The sequence below is a fragment of the Mesoplodon densirostris genome, chromosome 14, assembly GCF_025265405.1.
Source record: "Mesoplodon densirostris isolate mMesDen1 chromosome 14, mMesDen1 primary haplotype, whole genome shotgun sequence".
NCBI classification, from domain to species: domain Eukaryota; kingdom Metazoa; phylum Chordata; class Mammalia; order Artiodactyla; family Ziphiidae; genus Mesoplodon; species Mesoplodon densirostris.
Window position 1 is genome coordinate 1254000 of NC_082674.1, and position 18202 is coordinate 1272201.

Below are 18202 nucleotides of genomic sequence, written 5' to 3' on the forward strand. Positions count from 1 at the left end.
ATACTTGACTGATACAAATATACTTTTTGGACCAAATTATCAAATTGCAAGTCTACAGTCTTATGTGACACAAAAGCCATGATTGGAGCACTGCTAATGACATACAATCTCAGCTTTTCAGACTTATGAACTTCATAAAAATATTAAATTTGTAAAAGACCTCATAAATCACAGTTGCACACTGTGAAACTCATTTTTCAGAGTAAATTCTAGATTCACTTAATCCTAAAAGAAAAAAAAGTCAGTTCTGGGCTTCCCTGGTGGCGCAGTGGTTGAGAGTCCTCCTGCCGATGCAGGGGACACGGGTTCGTGCCCTGGTCCGGGAGGATCCCACATGCCGCGGAGCGGCTGGGCCCGTGAGCCATGGCCGCTGAGCCTGCGCGTCCGGAGCCTGTGCTCCGCAACGGGAGAGGCCACAACAGCGCGAGGCCCACATACCGCAAGCAAAAAAAAAAAAAAAAACAACAGCAAAAAGTCAGTTCTGCTCCACACAAAAGATCTACAAAATGAACCTCATCCTGTATATTTTCTCCTGCTTTGGAAAATTTGTACTGCTTTTGGGCAAAGAAAATGTGTTTATTTCCCCCTTTTTAATACACCTTGTGTCCTCATCCATATCAACATATAATATCGTAGCCAACGTAGCAGAGAGTAAACTTTCCATAATTTTATTGGGCAAATTCTGAGACATCTCACTATTCAGAGAGGAAGGAAAAATGATGTTTGGAAAATCACTCAGTGTCACCTGTGTGCAGAGGTTAGTGATGCCTGGCGGGAGGTGGTGTGGGGGCAGCTGGTCCCCCTGAGGGACCCCCAGGCCCACACGTATGGCAGGAGACCTGGCAACAGGGTCCCCACAGCAGAACCCAGACCGATGTCCAGTGAGAGTCAGAGCAGGGTCAGCACTCCGTCCTGAAGGGTCTCAGAACGAGAAACATTACAGAACTTCATTTTTATGCAACATGCTCAGAATTTCTTTTTAAAATCTCAAATGTTAAATTAACTTCTAGTCCAGAATGTCAGGCCAGGGTTTTAAGTCCCATGAAAACCATTGATTAAAAACTGCCCTAACTGATAACACTTCACAGACTTGTTTTATGAGGCCTCCTTTTCAAGTTGAAATGAGTCCTTTTTATACACATTTTATTCATGCCCAGCAGCTTGGTTATCACTAAGATCTCAGGACAGATTCTGAGTTCTGGTGATTTTGAACTCCAGAACCCTTAGAAATAAAGTCTTCACTCGTGTTTAAAAAATGGTAGAAATGGAACCTTCCAGGTCTGCTGTTCCAAGCAGCAGCCAGGCCGTCACACCCCCAGAACCCCCGCTCACAGCATCTCGTGGGCCGTCACTCAGCAACTCGCAGCTAGAAGGTGTCCTGAGGGAGCTGAGGCCGGTCGCCTGTTTCTCCAGGTCGTTCGGCAAGTACGTGTGGACCCTCCTTCCCCTGAGCATCCATCAGGTGTCAGCAAGGCCTCTGCCCTCGAGGATGAGCCTCCGCTCTCGGGCCCTGGGCTGTCCGGGCTTCCTCTTCCCCGCGGCAGCCGACTTACTCCCGGCCCCCCACCTCCTCACATCTGCCCTCCTTGGGCGATGGTCACCTTCACTCAGTCTCTGCTCATATGAGAAACTGTCCCGAACACAGGAGGTTAAGGCAGCGTTCCATCTTGTTGGAAGGAACATAAGTGCTATGGAAAGGCTGGACTAAGTAGGTTAGGTAGAGGGAAGATGGATGGATAGAAGGTAGGTAGATAGACAGACAGGTAGACAGACAGACAGACAGGTAGCTGATAGAACATGGGTGGGTGGGTGGATGGATAGAAAAATAAAGATAGAGATAACCGACCAACAGTGTTTTCTCGTGCATGAGTTGGAAAATTGTTCAGAGACATGATTCTCAACCCCGATGTGCACAAGAATCACCTGACACCCGCAGAGGTTTCAGTGGATAGCTTTGGTTCAGCATCACTGCTCCCTAATTCCCGGGCCTCGAAATTAGCAGGGTTCACAGTTGTTGGAATGGGAATCTAAACTCCCAGTAAAGCCACCAGTGTGCTTTGTGGGGCGTCGTTGGTGCAGTAGCACCGGGGGCAGGGGAGTCTGGCTCTTGTTCACGTGCTCACATCCTCCCCTGGGGCCCGGTCCAGGTCGGCCTTGTATAAACTGCTGACCTTGGTAGCAGAGATGCATGTGTCCAGCCCCTATGGCCTTGGGAGACAGAGGACACTCAAACTCTGACGCACGGGACTCTGTGTTGTAGCATTGACCACAGTCGAGCATCCAGACCCTACCTGAGCCCAGTAACCAGGTAGGAGCTTTTCCACGAGGAGAACAAACACAAAGGTATGTGTGTGATTATCCCACTAGCCTCCTCCAGACACTACCTAGAATCCCATCTGCCACGGACACTTCCGGCGCCTGAGGTCTTTGGGCGGCGGGCCCGGGTGGCAGGGCGCCTGCCTGGGGCAGCGTGGATATAGTGCAGAGCCATCTCCGCGTCAGTAGCATGATGACCGTGGGGTGCGTGGGAAGAGCAGCGTGTCCAGCTGTGGGCCACGCCCCCATCGGGATCCAAGCCAACCACCAGCGGGCCTGCCGTCTTGGCGGCAGGGGCGCTCCTGTGGCAGCTCGTTCTCATGTCACAGGTGACAGGCCTAGCCCCCTGTCTGTCTCTGGGGCCACTTCCTGCTCTGGCACTCCTGCGTCTTCACAGACTCTCTAGGGTGTTGCCTTATGTCCCCTCAAGTTGAATACACACAATGTCATGATGCAGCTGACCAGCCGGGGGCCGCAAGGGCTGGTGAGATGCTGGGGGCGGGATGACAGAAAGACGGATGACTGGCCTGGCCTGGATGCAGGAGAGTCAGGGTCCACTATTGCTGCTGCTTCTGCTGGCGTTTGCTGACAGCCAGAACCTCCAGGAAAGTGAATCTTTGGCTGTGTCTGTAGTTGTAACTCAGGTACCAGGAACGTGTTCTATTTGTTCTGGGAAGGAGAACGCATCTGGAGCCTTGGTTGTCATTGTAGTAAAAGGTGTTTCCCGACTCCTGGAAGGACTCGCTCCTGCTCTCAGACCAGGGTGGCAGTCCTCCAGGACTGGAAGGGTGTGGAGGGTACAGTCCAGGCGAGAGAGTTCACGGGTCCTTTGATGAGGGGGTGAGGTCGCTCACTCGCCTGAAGCAGTTCTCTCCAGAACCGCACATGAGTGAGTCCCTTGAGCTCCCTTGCCAACCAGCAGGACGGGCACTTCGGCCGTCAGACACTAGGCAGCTCACCTCCCCGTGGCGCTCGGGGTTGTGAGTGGGGTTGATGCTGGCTGCGGGGGGCCTCAGCTCCATGAACTGCTGTGCTTTGTCTCAGGAGACCTTCCTGCTCACTGTGGCTGTAAGTACAGACGCCGAAATTACTTACAGCAAACCAGCCTCAATGTTTAAAGTGTCCTGGTTCTACAAATGAAGCATTTGAGAATTCATATGGCAAAGAGGCAAAATACTGTTGAGAAAACACCGAGCTGCATGCGGTTCACCACGCCAAGCAGCTGGGAGGATCCCTGGGTTCTCACCACAGGCACTGCCACCTGCCGCTGGGGGCAGAGGGTGTGTTCAGGATGATGGCCAGGCCCCTGTGCATCTGCAGAGAAGGTCCTGGATGCAGATGGGCAGGCGGGGGAGGCTTGATGAGCCTCAGGGCCCACGTCAAAAGGCCTGTTCCCAGGAACTTGTCCGTGAGTGCAGAGTGGACCAGCCCAGGGGTCGCTGGGTCACCGTCAGGTAGAAGGACACTCAGACGGGGCTGAAAGCGCGTGTGCAGCCAAGGCTCTGGGGACAGATCTGGGGATTTAGTGGAATAAGGCGGTGCTGAGGGCATCGGCACCATGAGGGCCGGGAGGGCGGAAGTTACCGGCAGGCGGTAGGTCTTGGTGGAGCCAAGGAATACGTCCGTGGAGCTGGAGGTGAGAAGGGCAGGCGTGGGCATCGGGGCTCGGCGCGGGGTGTGGAGGCAGCGGTCCTGACGTCGACAGTGGCGGTGTTAGTGGGAGGGTCGGGGGGGGACCCAACCCCGCAGATGACCGCCAAGGGGCTGGCGGGCCGGCGGGTGCAAGTGTGTGTGTGTGTGTGTGTGTGTGTGTGTGTGTGTGAGTGTGTGTGTGTGGAAGCCTCTGTATTCGTATGTGAGTGTGTGTGTGAGCCTATGTATTTGTATGTGAGTGTGTGTGAGCCTATGTGTTTGTGTGTGTGTGTGAGTGTGTGTGTGGAAGCCTATGTGTTTGTGTGTGAGTGTGTGTGTGAGCCTATGTATTTTTATGTGAGTGTGTGATCCTATGTATTTGAGTGTGTGTGAGCTTATGTGCTTGTATGTGAGTGTGTGTGAGGAGGTGTGAGCCTGTGCATATTTGTCCCATATAAAACCCACATTCTCTCGAGAGCATGTGGAACATTCACAGCAATTGTTCAGGCCACAGAGGAAGCCAAGAATAAGAATAATATAGGTTATGTCCTCTAAGCAAAATGAAAACTGCTTTTAAAAATTTTCTACATATCTGGAAACTATAAAAATAGTTATACTTGTGTAAAAAGAAATGCTAAAGGAAAAAATACAGACACGAACAATGTTGAAACACTTCATGTAGAAATTATGGGAAACAACTAAGTAATGTTTAGGGGAAGATTAACAGTTTTTAAGTATGTTCATTAGAAAGCAAGGAGGTAAACAAAAAAGAGCCATTTTTTACCTCAGAAGTTTGAAGAAAGAGCAACAGAATGACCCACAAGGGTAAAGAAGGAAATAATAAAGATGAAGGTGCACATTTTTAAAGAATCACAAAACGTAGAGGACAAGTAAAAGAGACATTCAAGATACCGAAAGTTTATCCCAAGTTTGCTCTTGTAATAATACAGGACAGAGAAGCTCTGAAAAGAATTCTAGAAATATTAGTGAAGGTGCAGTGGGGCTAGTGATGCAGGGGGTTGTGACCCTCTCAGCAGAGACACGCGGGTGGAGGGTGGAGGGGGATTCGTCACTGGACATCCGTGAAGTGCAGCCCACCACCCGTGTGAAGGAGCAGGACAGGTCTGCATGCGGACAGGGGTGAACTGCAGATTTGAGTTTAGGCAAAGAGAATGATTCGGCTAGTGGACATGGTTCCACTGACGTGAAAACAGGGCCAAGAGGAGGACAGACAGCACGCGTGGTGTAGTGTGCTTTCCTGTGTGTGCCTCTTTGTTCCCACGTGGTCCTGTACCTACACGTGTGGGCCCGGGGCCACAAGGCACACAGATTGTGAATTCTGCTAGATGTCACCAAAACGCCCTCAAGAGAGAAGGCATTCTGGCAAATGCGTAGATGATTTCCGGAAGGACACGCAAGATACACCAGTAGCCATGTGTCTGAGGTGTCCATCCAGGGCTCTGGCATGTGAAAGACACCCATGCTTTCATCGTGTATCTGTTTGTTACTTCCTGTTCTAAAATATCCAGTCATCATATTTCAGTTACAACATTTTAAAGCTGCACTGGCTCCTCAGACATAACCATATGGGATGATTTCTTCACTCCTTGGAAGGCGTCCCGGGTGAGACAACTTCGGAGACTCCCTGGAGAAACTCTTCTGAGGCCGCAAGGCTGCCAGCCCCTGTCCTGGACCGAGTGTCTGTGCCCCAGATTCACAGGTTGGAGCAGTAACCCCCGGGTCATGATGTCAGGAGGAGGAGCCTTTCGGAGGAGAATCCAGGGAGATGAGGTCATGAGGGTGGGGCCCTGTCCAGTAGGATTAGCATCCGTGGGATGCTAGGGGAGGACACCAGAGCTCGCTCTGTGCCCTGTGAGGACACAGTGAGAAGGTGGCCGTCTGCAGCTAGGATGAAGGCCCTCACCAGAGCCCTGACCCGGCCGGCACCCTGACTGCGGGCTCCGCCTTAGAACTGTGGCAGAGAGTGTCTGTCATCCAAGCTGCAGCCTGTGGCTTTTTTGTTGTGGCAGCCCAAGTAGTTTACCTGAGACCCAGCAGTTTAAATGGCTCGAGTGGCATTTTAAAAGCTCGGGGAAGATTCATATGAGAGTTGAATCATTCCTAAAAAAGAAATATGTCTGACTCACCGGTAAAACTTGGCGGCCCAGCAGGTGAGTCAGAGGTGGGAAATAGGAACCTGCACCTACTTTGTCAGAGCAGAGCAGACGTGCCCGGTGACGGGGACGCAGGCGGGAAGATGCCGGAATTGCTGGTCTTAAATAGATGCAAAAGCAAGTCTGTGTCGCTCTGAGGCAGAGTGGGGGCCCCGCCATCCAGAGCCGAGCATGGAGTCAGGCTCCCTCCCGACACCCGTCAGTCCGAAGGTCGTGGTCTGAGGGGTAGACATAGCTTTGAGGTCATTCATTGAATTCGGAGGCATTAATGGTCAGTAGTCAAAATATTTTCTCAGACGGCACATACATACTTTGACCTAAATTGAAAAAAAAGAAACTGGTGATGAAGTAAAACCTTTTCCTTGTCCAAGCATTTCAAAGTTTGGAAGCATCAAGGCAGAGTAGACACTTGGGATTTGAAAAATAATAATACATTGACGTTAAGCCCACTGTTTCATCAAAGGTGCACCTGCCTCACGGTTTACTGTTGTTCCCGGATAAAATTAACTTGTCCAAAGTGATGTTTCTTCAAGGGCCTGAGGAACAACGCTGAAGGACTGAGCCATGTAAATATGTGAGCGAGTCTTCCGGGGGCTAATTAGCCTTTATTAGATAGATTTTAATGCTTTAAACTCCATTTTATCTCCAGGAAGACTTGTAACGTTAAATATATGCTCACTTATTGAGGTAGGGGTGTGTGTGTGTGCGCGTGTGTGCAGGCACATGCGGGCAGACCCGCATAACAGAAGCAGCGGGAGAACTTGACCACAGAGCGGGGCACACATCTCAGGCTCGTGCTGTCCACGTGACACCCTGGTCTTAAATTTAAAGCTCCATGAGCCCCCAGGACGAGGCAGGTTCTTCGGTGGCCGTCCCTTACTCAGATGTGACCCACACCCTTGCAGCAGCCACATCCTGAGAGGACGGCGCTGCAGCTCGGGGTCCCTTCGATGCAGGAGGAGAGGGCACAGTGATATGACAGTTTTGTGAGACGCCCTGGGTCGCCCTCGGAGGAGGAGGCGCGTGGGCCCCGTTGCCCTTGACGGCCTGCAGGAGCTGAGGCGCTGGCCACTGTCTCTGGGGCCTCGGGCCGGCTGGAGGGTGGTCCCAGCTGGGCCTCAGCTGTTGAGTCGTCCCAGCAGAGCGTCCGTCTCATGGCCGCGTTGCTGGGTTGGTGGGAGCCTTTGCGCCCTGCCCTTCTCCCTCCCGTGGGCGGCAGCCCTGACTTCGGGAAGACGGCCCCTGGGGCGTTTCATCCCATGTCTGCACCTGCACCCACCCAGCAGGAGACGAGGGGGCTTCGGGAAGGGGCGCTGGGGTAGGCCCGCCTCAGGGTTCCCGGGGCGCCCGCCTGGTGAGGCGTGAAATGGAGAAAAGGCCTCAGGGTCACGAGATTTGATACGTGGAGGAGACACTCCAGTGCCCGTGGCGCAGGAGGCTGTGGACGCAGGGCCTCGGGGAGAGGGGGACAGACGGGTGCGTGATGAGCCGGGGGCGCCCGTTCACGTAGGCTGGCCCGGGCTGGGGCGTTTGGCGGGTTTCACGGGCCGAGGCAAAGGGGAGGAGCTCAGGCTCAGGGGACACGGAGAACATCCCCGGGATGACGGGAAAGGCCCTTCTGTGGCTCTCCAGGCAGAAGCAGGTCGTCAGCAGGGGTGTGCTCAGGGGAGGGCCGGGGCCGCGTGGAAGCATCACACGCGTTCCCAATGGGACGCCGGGGGCGCGAACACGTACAGCTTCTTACTCCGGGCTTTGGCTAATGTGTCTGAATCACGTTTGCTTAAACGAGGCAAAGGTTGAGCATTAAAAGCTGACCCTAGAGCTAAAGGAATGAGCTGTTTGTGTTACAGGGGAAGGGCCTGAACCGTGGGGACGGTGACACTGCAGCCGAGAAGGGCGAAGTGATGCCCGTTGATTTCTCCAAAATTAAAATGTCGTTTAAACTTCGAAGCTCATATTTTCGGTGTGCAGTGTCACAGTTAACCAGCTGGCGTGTGTTGCCAGCGTCTGAAATTTGTCAGTTTGCACGCCACGTGGGTTTCTCACATGACCTGAGTTTCCGGGATGGCGGGGGTTGAGTGTGCAGGGAGCCTGGCCTCTGACCCCTGCTGACATGTGAACATGTGTGTAGCTGAGGCGCCGGAGTCCTGTACCTGGGGACATACAGCCATCCTTTTGTTACGGCGGGTAAGGCTCTCAGGACTTCCAGAGTTTCAAAGGTAATCGTGAACACTGAATTCTCGGGAGACAGGCGAGACGTGTAGGGATTTATTTCTATTTCTGTTCTGGTCACTTTGTGATGGTGAAGTAGCTGTCTTTTGTCACATTCACAGGTGCATCTTTTGAGAAATGCTGGCGATGAAGTGACCATCACTGTCGAGTACCTCAGGGAAGCGCCATCATTTCTGAAGCTCCCATTAGGTAAGGGGGAGGGGAGAAGTTCAAGGGTGTCAGGCAGCACATTATTTATCCAAACGATATGGCACTGGCAGGAGTGTAGATCGTTTCCTGAGCTCACATTCTGAGAGAGGAAAGACACGGAGAGCGCCTCAGCATTGCATGTTCCTAAGACGTCCTGCCCTTTAATCCGTCCACAGACTTTTAAAAGAGGGTGTCCCCAGATGGCGCTTTGTCAATGAATTAACTAAGTTGCCTTCCTCGGGTCGCCTCACTGTGACTGTATTTACCTACACACACACGTGCACACATAGAGGAACAAAGTCTGTATTTAAGATATCTATGTTGACATGAGAAATATTTAATGTAAAAGAGGAAAGAACAGTAAATCTGCACCGTGATGTGTCACCGTCGCCCATGTTTTCCTGCAGAGCTTGTAATTCTCTATTATACCTGATGTGATCCAGCAGGGAAGTGGATCAAAACAGGTATTATGACTGATTCTATTCGGGAGGATGGCTTTACAGAATTTATAAAGTTACTGTCCTTCCTTGATTTAGCGGCAGGGCCTCTGTTGGGTGCTGACCTTGGAACCAGAGGGACTCTGGGCTGAGGTCGGGCCCAGGGGCTGCAGCTCTGCTGGCGGCTCAGCTCTGTCCAGGCTCACGGGGAAGTGGGGCCCCCTCCCCCCGCGGCAGCCCCTCTCTTCTCTTTTCCCTTCTCTCTCCGGCTTTTTCTCTCACATGAAGGAACAGCTTCTCTCTTCTGGGCTGACCTTATGGCTGGAATCTTCTCTCTCTTTTCCATCGTTCGCCTGTTGTCGGAGCCTCTGCTGCCGCCCCTGGGCCTGGCCCAGCTCTCTGGGGCCACGGCAGCTGCTGAGACCCGATCTCACCTTTGAATCCACGGTCACAAAAAGGGCCATTGAACTTCTGGCCCTGCTCCCCATCCATCTTCCTGAGTAACCGAGCAAATCGGTTTCAGCAGCTCGATTTTTGTCCCCATCAGACCTCAACCTGGAAACCATGCTGCTCACTGATCTAAGAAAAACTGACGATCCCCCCATGGGTATGAAAATACATCAGTAGGATTCATCACACGTCCTGACTTCTAAAAAGACCAACATGAGAAATCAGGCCACAAGTTCAAAGAGAAAGAAATGCTATACACAGCACAAGAGTTTACTGGGGTTTCACAGTGATTCTTCCAGAATAGGGTAAAAGGCCCACGGACAGCCAATCCCAAACGTTCGCCTGGGGCCCAGGGGTTTGGCACCTGTGAGTTCACAGCGTCGTGTAGCCGTGGGGGGCGTGTGTACAACTCTGCCTAGACATCTCTCCTGCGGGCACCTCTGTGTGTAGAAAGCGGCGTCACCTGACGGTGTGTCTGGGAGGGCACAGGAGGTGGGAGGGGTCTCCTCTGGAGACAGTCAGTGCCGACTCTGATTATTTTGCATAAATTCAGACTCAGACTTTTTATGAAGTAGAATTCACATAACATAAAATTCACCATTCTGAGGTGCGTGCTTCGGCAGTTTTTAATTTTTCACTGCCGTGCAGCCATCACCACTATCCCATTCCAGAATATTTCCATCACCCCAAAAAGGAACTTTGTACCAATCATCCTCTCCCCCAGCCCCTGGAAACCACGAATCCACTTTGTGTCCCTGTGGATTTGCCTGTTCTGGACGCTTCACGTAACTGGGGCTGTGCAGCGTGTGGCCTTTCGTGTCAGCTTTCTTCACTTGGCATGTTTTCCAGATTCATCCACATGGTACCCCGTGTGCAGGTGTTTCATTCCTTTTTTTAACTGAATAATTTCCATTATTTGGAGAGACCATGTTCTGTTTCTCTCTTCACCAGCTGACGGGCAGGTGGCTTGTTTCCATCTGGGGACCGTTGTGCCAATGCTGGTGTGAGCGTTCATGTATAGGTCTATGTGGACGTGTTTTCAGTTCTCCCGGCCACACACCTGCGAGTGGAGGTGCTGTGTCATACGGCAAGTCTGGGTCGGATTGTTGAGGACCTGCCATGCTGCCTCCATGGCGGCTGCACCATCTAACACCCCACCAGCCCTGCACGAGGTCAGTGTAGCTGCTATAGATCACGGCTCATTTTTTTAGGTTACGTGTTTTTGTAAATACTCATTGAAATTATTTGTGTTGTATTCTTGTCCAGTAGTTGTTTTTTGACACTAACTATCTTTATTATTAATAATTATTGACACTGATTTTTTTAAAAAATAACGGGTTTAAGTAGTGATAAGCAGAAACAAATATTACAATGTTCAGATCTCTCTTTTGGGATGTAGATGAAAGGATGCTCATTCACCAGCAGTAAGTTGATGGGAACCTAGAGTGCATGAGTGACGGTCAGGCTACAACCCACTCACTCGCTTGCTCGCTCAGCCCCACCTTGGGGTTGACTTGGCAGAGTTAGTGTCTCCAGTGAGAGCATCTGGAGAATGAAGGAAATTAGAAATATTTTGATTTCGCTCCCAAGTCACTGGTGAGCTAGTTATGGAAACAACACATGTGCCATCAGGAAGGAGCTGCAGATAGAAGATGTAGTAAGAAGTAAGTGGAGCTGCTGGCAGAGCAGACTCTGGGTCCAGAAGCAGTTCTGTGCGTGGGGAGCTGGTTGCAGGATGTTTGGAGGGTTAGGAAAACGGGCAGGAAGCCAGGTGGTCAGATGCAGTGAGAACTAGTGTTCAAGCAGAGTTAAGTTGCTGTCATGTTCTCAAACCTTCTTGGAGCTGTTCAGTCCATCTCTCCGCCTGCAGGGATGCGGTATGGGGTGTTTTACAGATGTGTCGGGCCTCACAGACACTCTGGACACGGGGGTGGGAGTGGGTGCACGGAAGTGCATCCATCGGATCCCACGTCAGCTTCACGTGCTTCTTTCCTTAGGAGTGTGGAAGCGGGAAGCATTGCCTACTTGTTACGACTTGTCCTGCTGCCGGGCCGGCCTCAGTGTTTCTCTCCCCTCCTCAAGCACCCAGGTGACGTGTAACAGGCCCTGGTTTTGCTCAGGGGTCAGTAAGGGTCTCCTTTACTGTATTTCCCAGATGCTTCTGCTTCTCACAGCAGGGGATTTGCACAGTCAGGGTGCCAAGTGGGTCGCAGCACCCCAGAGAGAGTGGACGGAATCCTGCCCACGCTCATATTCTGGCCAGAAAACATTCGGGTGGGGTCGTAAGGACGTAAAAGAGCACAGCCTCCCTCTTGAAGCTGTTTGCCGACATTGGAGGTGGCCTGGAAGCATCAGTATGAAGACCCATGAATTTATCTGATTTTGTTGAGAGGTTGAAAGCTCTGGCTGTCCTGTCTAGTGTTTAAAGGGAAATTAGGTTGATGGAGCACCTGCTTTACCTGAACTGTGCCAGCTGCTTTGAAGGTGAGCCCATAAACGCATTCACGACTTTTCAAGGAGAAAACTGAGATCACAGAAGTAACTTGCACGATATCCCACTAGTTTTCCTCATCTTGTGAACTGGTGATGATCATAAATAACAACCACACCTGAAGCTTGTGTGTCAAAGTAGTAAACACAGCGACATCGCGAGGCTCTCAGTTCCGTCCTCAGTGACATGGATGCTGGTGACACGTGTGCCGCAGACCCTCAGACCTGACGGTGAAGACTGGGCAGGACAGGACGAGGTGGGCCCGGGGTCCCTGCTGTGGAACCCCCTCGGCTCCAGCCCTTTACTGTCATTTGGGAACTTTACCCCAGTAAAGATTGTTGTCATTTTCCAAGAAAGTGAGAAATCTGGATTTTTAATGCAGTGTCTTGGCTTTGATCAGACAAAACCGATTTGCAGATCAGAATGAGCTTCACCTGCCAGTTTGGAACCTCTGCCTAATGTGATTTATCCCCTGAGTAGTTGGCTTTTGAAGGCTAACGCTAGCTTTGAACTTTTTCAAGCTAAAAGAAAATGAAGGGCCCGTGTATCAGGCTGGCACCCGCTTCGGTCGGGGCGCCCCTGACCCTACACAGCCCATCGGGGTCCTTCCCGTCGCCCATTTTGATAATGGGAGATGCGGGGTCACTGGCTTCTCCCTGAAATTGCTGACTGAGTCAGGAGGGCAGCGGGTGAACCTGTCCATGGCGGCACCTGGGGCCACCGAGTCGGTCTTGCTGGTGCGTCATGGTCAGGAGGAGGGCTCCCTACTCGCGGAGGGGGCACGGACTTCCTTCTGCCTGCTGCGCTGGCGCCCGTCTGGTGTCCCGTGAGGGGTCCTGGGCACGTGGTCAGGGCCGATGTGCACTGAGGGCCCGCTGCCACTCCTGCTGTCCACCTGGGGCGCTGGTCTTTCGGGCGAGGCTTGGGGGCAGCTGGTGCTTCCCCACCTCACCTGGCGCATCCAGGGCCGCAGTGGAGGGCAGGGCGGGGGCTGAGCGCTGGCGGAAGGGTGGGGACAGGACCTGCCTGGTGCTGGAGCGACAGGACAGAGATCCCTTTCCATCCTGTACTTCCTGAAAAGAGGACTGTGCTCGGGAAGGGCCCTGACTTGCCCGAGACAGACACTCGACTCGGACCCTCTGTTCATCCAGGACCCGTGTTCCAGGCCCAACGGCAGCTCCCTGCTTCCTCCCCAGTCCAGAGCTGCTTCCTCTTTTTATAAATATCACTTTCCTCAAACTTACCTGATTGGTCTTTCTATTTTTCACTAAAGCAACTTGCAGTGCAAAGATAATCAGAAAATGTCAAACAAATAATGTAAAAATTAACATCGGAAAGTCAAGAATTAGTGTGGGAAATTAGCATCGTTATCCCAGCGGTGGGGAGGGCAGGTTCATGGAGCCCCCGGGGCCAGCGGACCGGCTTGGAGAGGCCGTTGTCTCTCTGCACCTGGACCTGGTGCAGCCCCGGCAAGAAGCCGGTCCTGCCCTCCTTCTGCCGGGCGTTTTGCGGGGTGCAGACGGGGGCGTCCACATGGTGGGCGGGCGGCGAGGGGCCAGCGCTGGCTGCACAGCCCATACTAGCAGCTGCTTCCCCCAGGAGCTTGTCTGGGGACCTCCCTAGGTGACCCCCGTAGGTGGACCTGCGGGTAACGTGTTGCGACTCCTCTGGTGGCTCCATCTGCAGTGAGTCTCTCTTTCGTTTTCAGGGTCCCCAGGACCATCTAGCGAGCCTGGCAGCGGGACCTCCTCACCCCTCTTTGACAGCGGTTTGCATCTGAACGGAAACTCCAGCAACACAGTAAGCTCGCTCCTCCTCACCTTTGATTTAACCAGAAGCTCCCCTGGCAGATTTAGAAAGCCCTCGCTGCCCGTTTCAGAGGGAGATTCGAACATGGGTGTAGGATGTGCTTCCGTGTGCGTTATTCCCACGTGGACGCCTGGTCTTTCACCGTAGGGTACTTTCAGCTCCGAATTCACAATATCTCGGGAACAGGCCTGAGTACATAATTTTGAGGTAGAATGCGGAGTCGTGGCTCCAATTTTCATCGGAACGTGACGGTGGGAACTGCCAGGGTTTGTCCTCAGGAAGCTTCCTCCAGATTCACAGGAAAGGGGTTCATTCCCAAGTTAATGGAATCACCTAGGAAGCGTGATGCTGTGTATTTACAGTGAGTTTCCATCGTCCTCCAAATCTTCACCTTCCCAAGAAAACCAGAGTTGAGCAGAAAGAGAGGGCTGCAGGTGACCTGGGTTTGGACGGCTGCCCCCTCCCCCAGGGAGGCCTGGCCTGACCCAGACCCCGGCTGGGTGGGCCCTTAGAAGAGCCAGCATCCAGGGTGTGGTCTCATCAACCACTGAGCCGTTAGTGGATACAGATTAGACTCCTGTAAGCAGCTTGAAAAAATGTTTTCTTGGAAATCATATCCACTCGCACCTTCCGACCACCACCTACCTGACCGGCAGGCGGAGCCAGAGGAAGTGATTCATGTTTGCACAGTCCATTCTTAAAATACCATTCTTTTCCATTTTTAACCCTTTAATATAGTTCTTAATATTTAAAAATTGCATTTAGGGTCTACGTGAGTTATGAAGCAGAATAATAAAACAAATGTCCCTGAACTCAAGACTCAAATCGGTACTAGGAACATTGTCCCCAGCTTATACGGCCGCCTGTGTGTCACTCCCATATCCCATTTTCTGGCCTTCCCAAAATAAACAGCATCCTGAATCTTGAGTTTGTCACTGGCTTGATTAAAAAAAAAAAAAAAAAAAGTTTATCCATATGTATAGATCCCTAAAATATACCATTTCATTTTGAGGCTTATGAAATGTTATTCTGTCATAGCCTTCTGGGATTTACATTTTTACCTGCTATTATGTTTTTGAGACCCACAAATGTTATGTATGTCCCTGGTTCTTTTTTGCTTGTTTGTTTTTTTCTGCATTATATTTAATTGTGTGAATATACTGCAGTTTATTTACTGATTATCAGTCATCACTAGACACTTGGCTTTTGTTTCTTCGTTTACTCTAGTCTGCTGTCACTGAAACCAGGCTGCCATGAACATGCTTATAAATATCTCTTGGCTACAGACTCAGAGCTAGAATTTCTGGGCACAAATGATTCCAGTGTCTGATTTTCAAAACAACGACAACTTATTTTCCCAGGCGGCTGTCCCAGGTCACCATCCCAGCAGCAGGAGGCATTCCAGGTGGCCATGGCCTCTCAGGGTTCCATGCTCTGGGTTCATTTTTCCAAGCACAGGGGTATTTGCTGGCTGCTCCCGGGTTGGCTGAGGAGGTCTGTTTGCCTCTCCTGCTTGTGGTTACTTTGCTTTCTCCCCTTCCGTGACGTGCGTCCACTTTCACCCCTTTACCTGTAAAGCTGTTTGTCTTTTCCTTCCTGATCCCTTGGGAATCTCCATACACACTTGGGATTAATATTTTGTTGAATTTGCGTCTCAAATCTCTGCTCACAATTTACAGCATGCGTTTCGTTATATTTATGCTACCTTTTGATAAATGGAAGTTAATCTCTGTGTAGCCAAGTGTGTCCATTTCTTTCTGGTAGAGGTTGTGGTTTTAGGATCTGGTTCGAGACATCCTTTCTTATCCTAAGATCATAAAGATGTTTCCTTGTATTTCTTTTCCTAAATATTTTTAAGCTTTGTTTTTCACTTTAGGTCTCCAAAGCATATGAGGCTTATTTTTGTAAAACACGTGAAAGGCCGGGACCCAGATTCATCTTCCAGGGTAACCAGTTGTTCTAACCCATGTCCTCAGTCACTGTGATCACAGCGCATGTCTCCTGGTCTTGGGTTTATTGCCGAGACCTTGGCTGTATTCTGATGGCAATGTCAATACCAGAGCCGCATTGCTTAGTTACTCTGTATTTATAATAAATTTTGTCACTGTAGCCTATGCTGTCTCACAACGTCCTAAGTCTTTGTATTTTTTTCCATTCTCTCTCACTTACCTTTTTCTTGTGGACTATATGTAATCCACATTGAGTACAAGGAGTGACCACAAGGTTTTAGTATTTGGAAGACTAGGATCTACCGTATCTCTGGATTGGAGCAGAAAATGGGCTCCACTCTGCAATTTGTTTTATCAAAGGAAATGAGTTGGAACCTTCCTCAGACACAGAGGGTTTAGGCAGTTTTCGTTGGCTGCACTTTCAGACATGCTCACATCACTTTCCTTCTCCCAAGACCAGACGTGATGGAGCAAGAGGCAGAGTTTGCCAAGTTCAGAGCAGCTTTACAATCTCAGGAGCCCTGGAGGCTGGGTTTCCCCTTCATGACTGTGCCCCTGACCCCCAACACATTTGTATCCCCTGCTTGTGGACTTGGGGGAGCTGATAGAATGCGTTTTCACTCTGTCTGGGATTTCCAGAGCCACTCCCAGTGCTACCTTGTGTATTTGACAACTTCCCTGGGTTCTCATTTGAAACTAAATTATTAACTGCTCCCTCCCCAGGTGCTACATCTTCTCCGTCTTCTCTACCCTCCATGAGAAGGAGTCTGCTCACGGCTTCACCCCCAGGCCCCACATTCTCCTCCAGACCCAGGAACGGCTCACACACCTTAAGATTCTAAGTTCATCACTCATACTGCGCTATTTTCGTGTCAGAAAACTTACTGAATATTTATAACAACAAAAAGTCTCATTCACATCAGTGTCACTCATCTCAACTGAACGTGTATATCGTCAGGTCCTTCTCTCCCTCTGCCCCTGTTTCCACACTCCTGCACGTCCCATTCTGGCTCCCTTGTTAGTGGGTTAGTGTTCATGTTTTCCTTCACAGAGGGAACATAGAGGGGTTATTCCTTGATTACCTGGTTGTCCAAAAATGTTTTCCTTTTTCCTGAGAGATAGCTGGTGCTTTCACCTGGTGTGCTTGGAACTTGGGTGCTGACCCGGTCCTTTGAGGGACTTCAGATGCCAATGTCTCTGCTTTACATGTGGCAGATGCAAGGCTAAATTGTGTCTGACAAGTTTCCCTTTGTCAGAAAACTTTACCAAAAATAAATAAGGAGATGCAATTAAAAAAGAAAGAATTTATGACAGTAAATGCCTGATTTTCTGAGTTAAGAATTTCAAGAGATTAACTCAAAAGATTAGGGTCATTACAGAGAACTGAATGCTCAAAATTGTACAGGAACTATATATCAAAACACAAAACAGAAACAAGATTTTACAGAAATTATAAGGAAACAGATACGAAACTTATAAATAGTAGTTGCAAAAGAAAAGCAGATATAAGAAAAATAAACAATATATTTTAAAATATTAAACAAATAAACACATAAGTTAAACATGGAATTGAGTCTTCTAAATGGAAGGAGGGATGGTCTCCCAGGCAGGGATAATGAATGAGTGAATGATATTTAACTGTTTAATTAAAGTATAAGGCACATGCAGGGAAGTATACACCTTTGGAGAAACAGCTCAATAAATGTTAGAGCACCTTGGTCAAAATATAGCACATCACCATAATCTCAAACTGCTCTCTCCCTCAAAAAATTACTATTATTTTGACCTCAATTACCTCAATTAGATTAATTTTACCTGTACTTGACTTTCATGTGGATGGGGTTGTACTCTTCTGTCTGACCTTGTTGCCAAAAGTCAATCTTAAAATCAACTAGAGAAAGCATAGATCACTTTGAACAATGACAATTTTATTAACAGCAAATTTCTCAATAGTGACAATGGAAGCTAGATAACAGCCCAATAATATTTTCAAAATCATGGAGACAAGAAAAATAACTATTAGTCTATCTTTGTGTTCCTCACAAAACCATCCTTCCAAAACAAGGTAAAAATAGACTTGTTCATAGGAAGAGAATCTGAAAGAGTATATCACTAACAGAATTTCTAAAGACCACATATCAGGGAAAAAAAAAAAAAAAAGATCCCAGAAAGGCAGTTGGAGATTAAAGGAGGGGACTATGTATGTGAATCTAAACAAATGTTCTCTGCAGAAAGTAATAACATCACTTAAGTTAATGTCTAATATCTTAGGTTAAGATAAGAGAGCAAATACAGAATACTGAAAACAATGTATGTGGTTCAGAGTGAGTGGACGGGATGTAAAGCATTCTAAAGTTCTACTGTTGTTAAGACACTTCACAAATTAATAAAACACCAGTAAAAATAAAACATCAAATGAAAAAAAGCAAATCAATAACAAAAAAAATCCTTAACTAAAATGCATTAAGAAAAAAAGAATAGAAAAATAAGACAATGAAAGAGCCAAACTTAAGGATGTAGATA

General features: G+C 49.7%; 1 protein-coding gene across 1 annotated transcript in view; it reads left to right on the top strand.

Moving 5' to 3' along the window:
* The window catches only part of SNTG2 (syntrophin gamma 2), a 129848-nt gene that overhangs the window by 37681 nt on the left and 73965 nt on the right, over positions 1-18202 (top strand). The window contains exons 9-10 of the mRNA XM_060117912.1: positions 8456-8543; positions 13630-13721. Coding sequence (XP_059973895.1) covers positions 8456-8543; positions 13630-13721 — 180 coding nt within the window. The remainder of the gene's footprint in view (positions 1-8455; positions 8544-13629; positions 13722-18202) is intronic.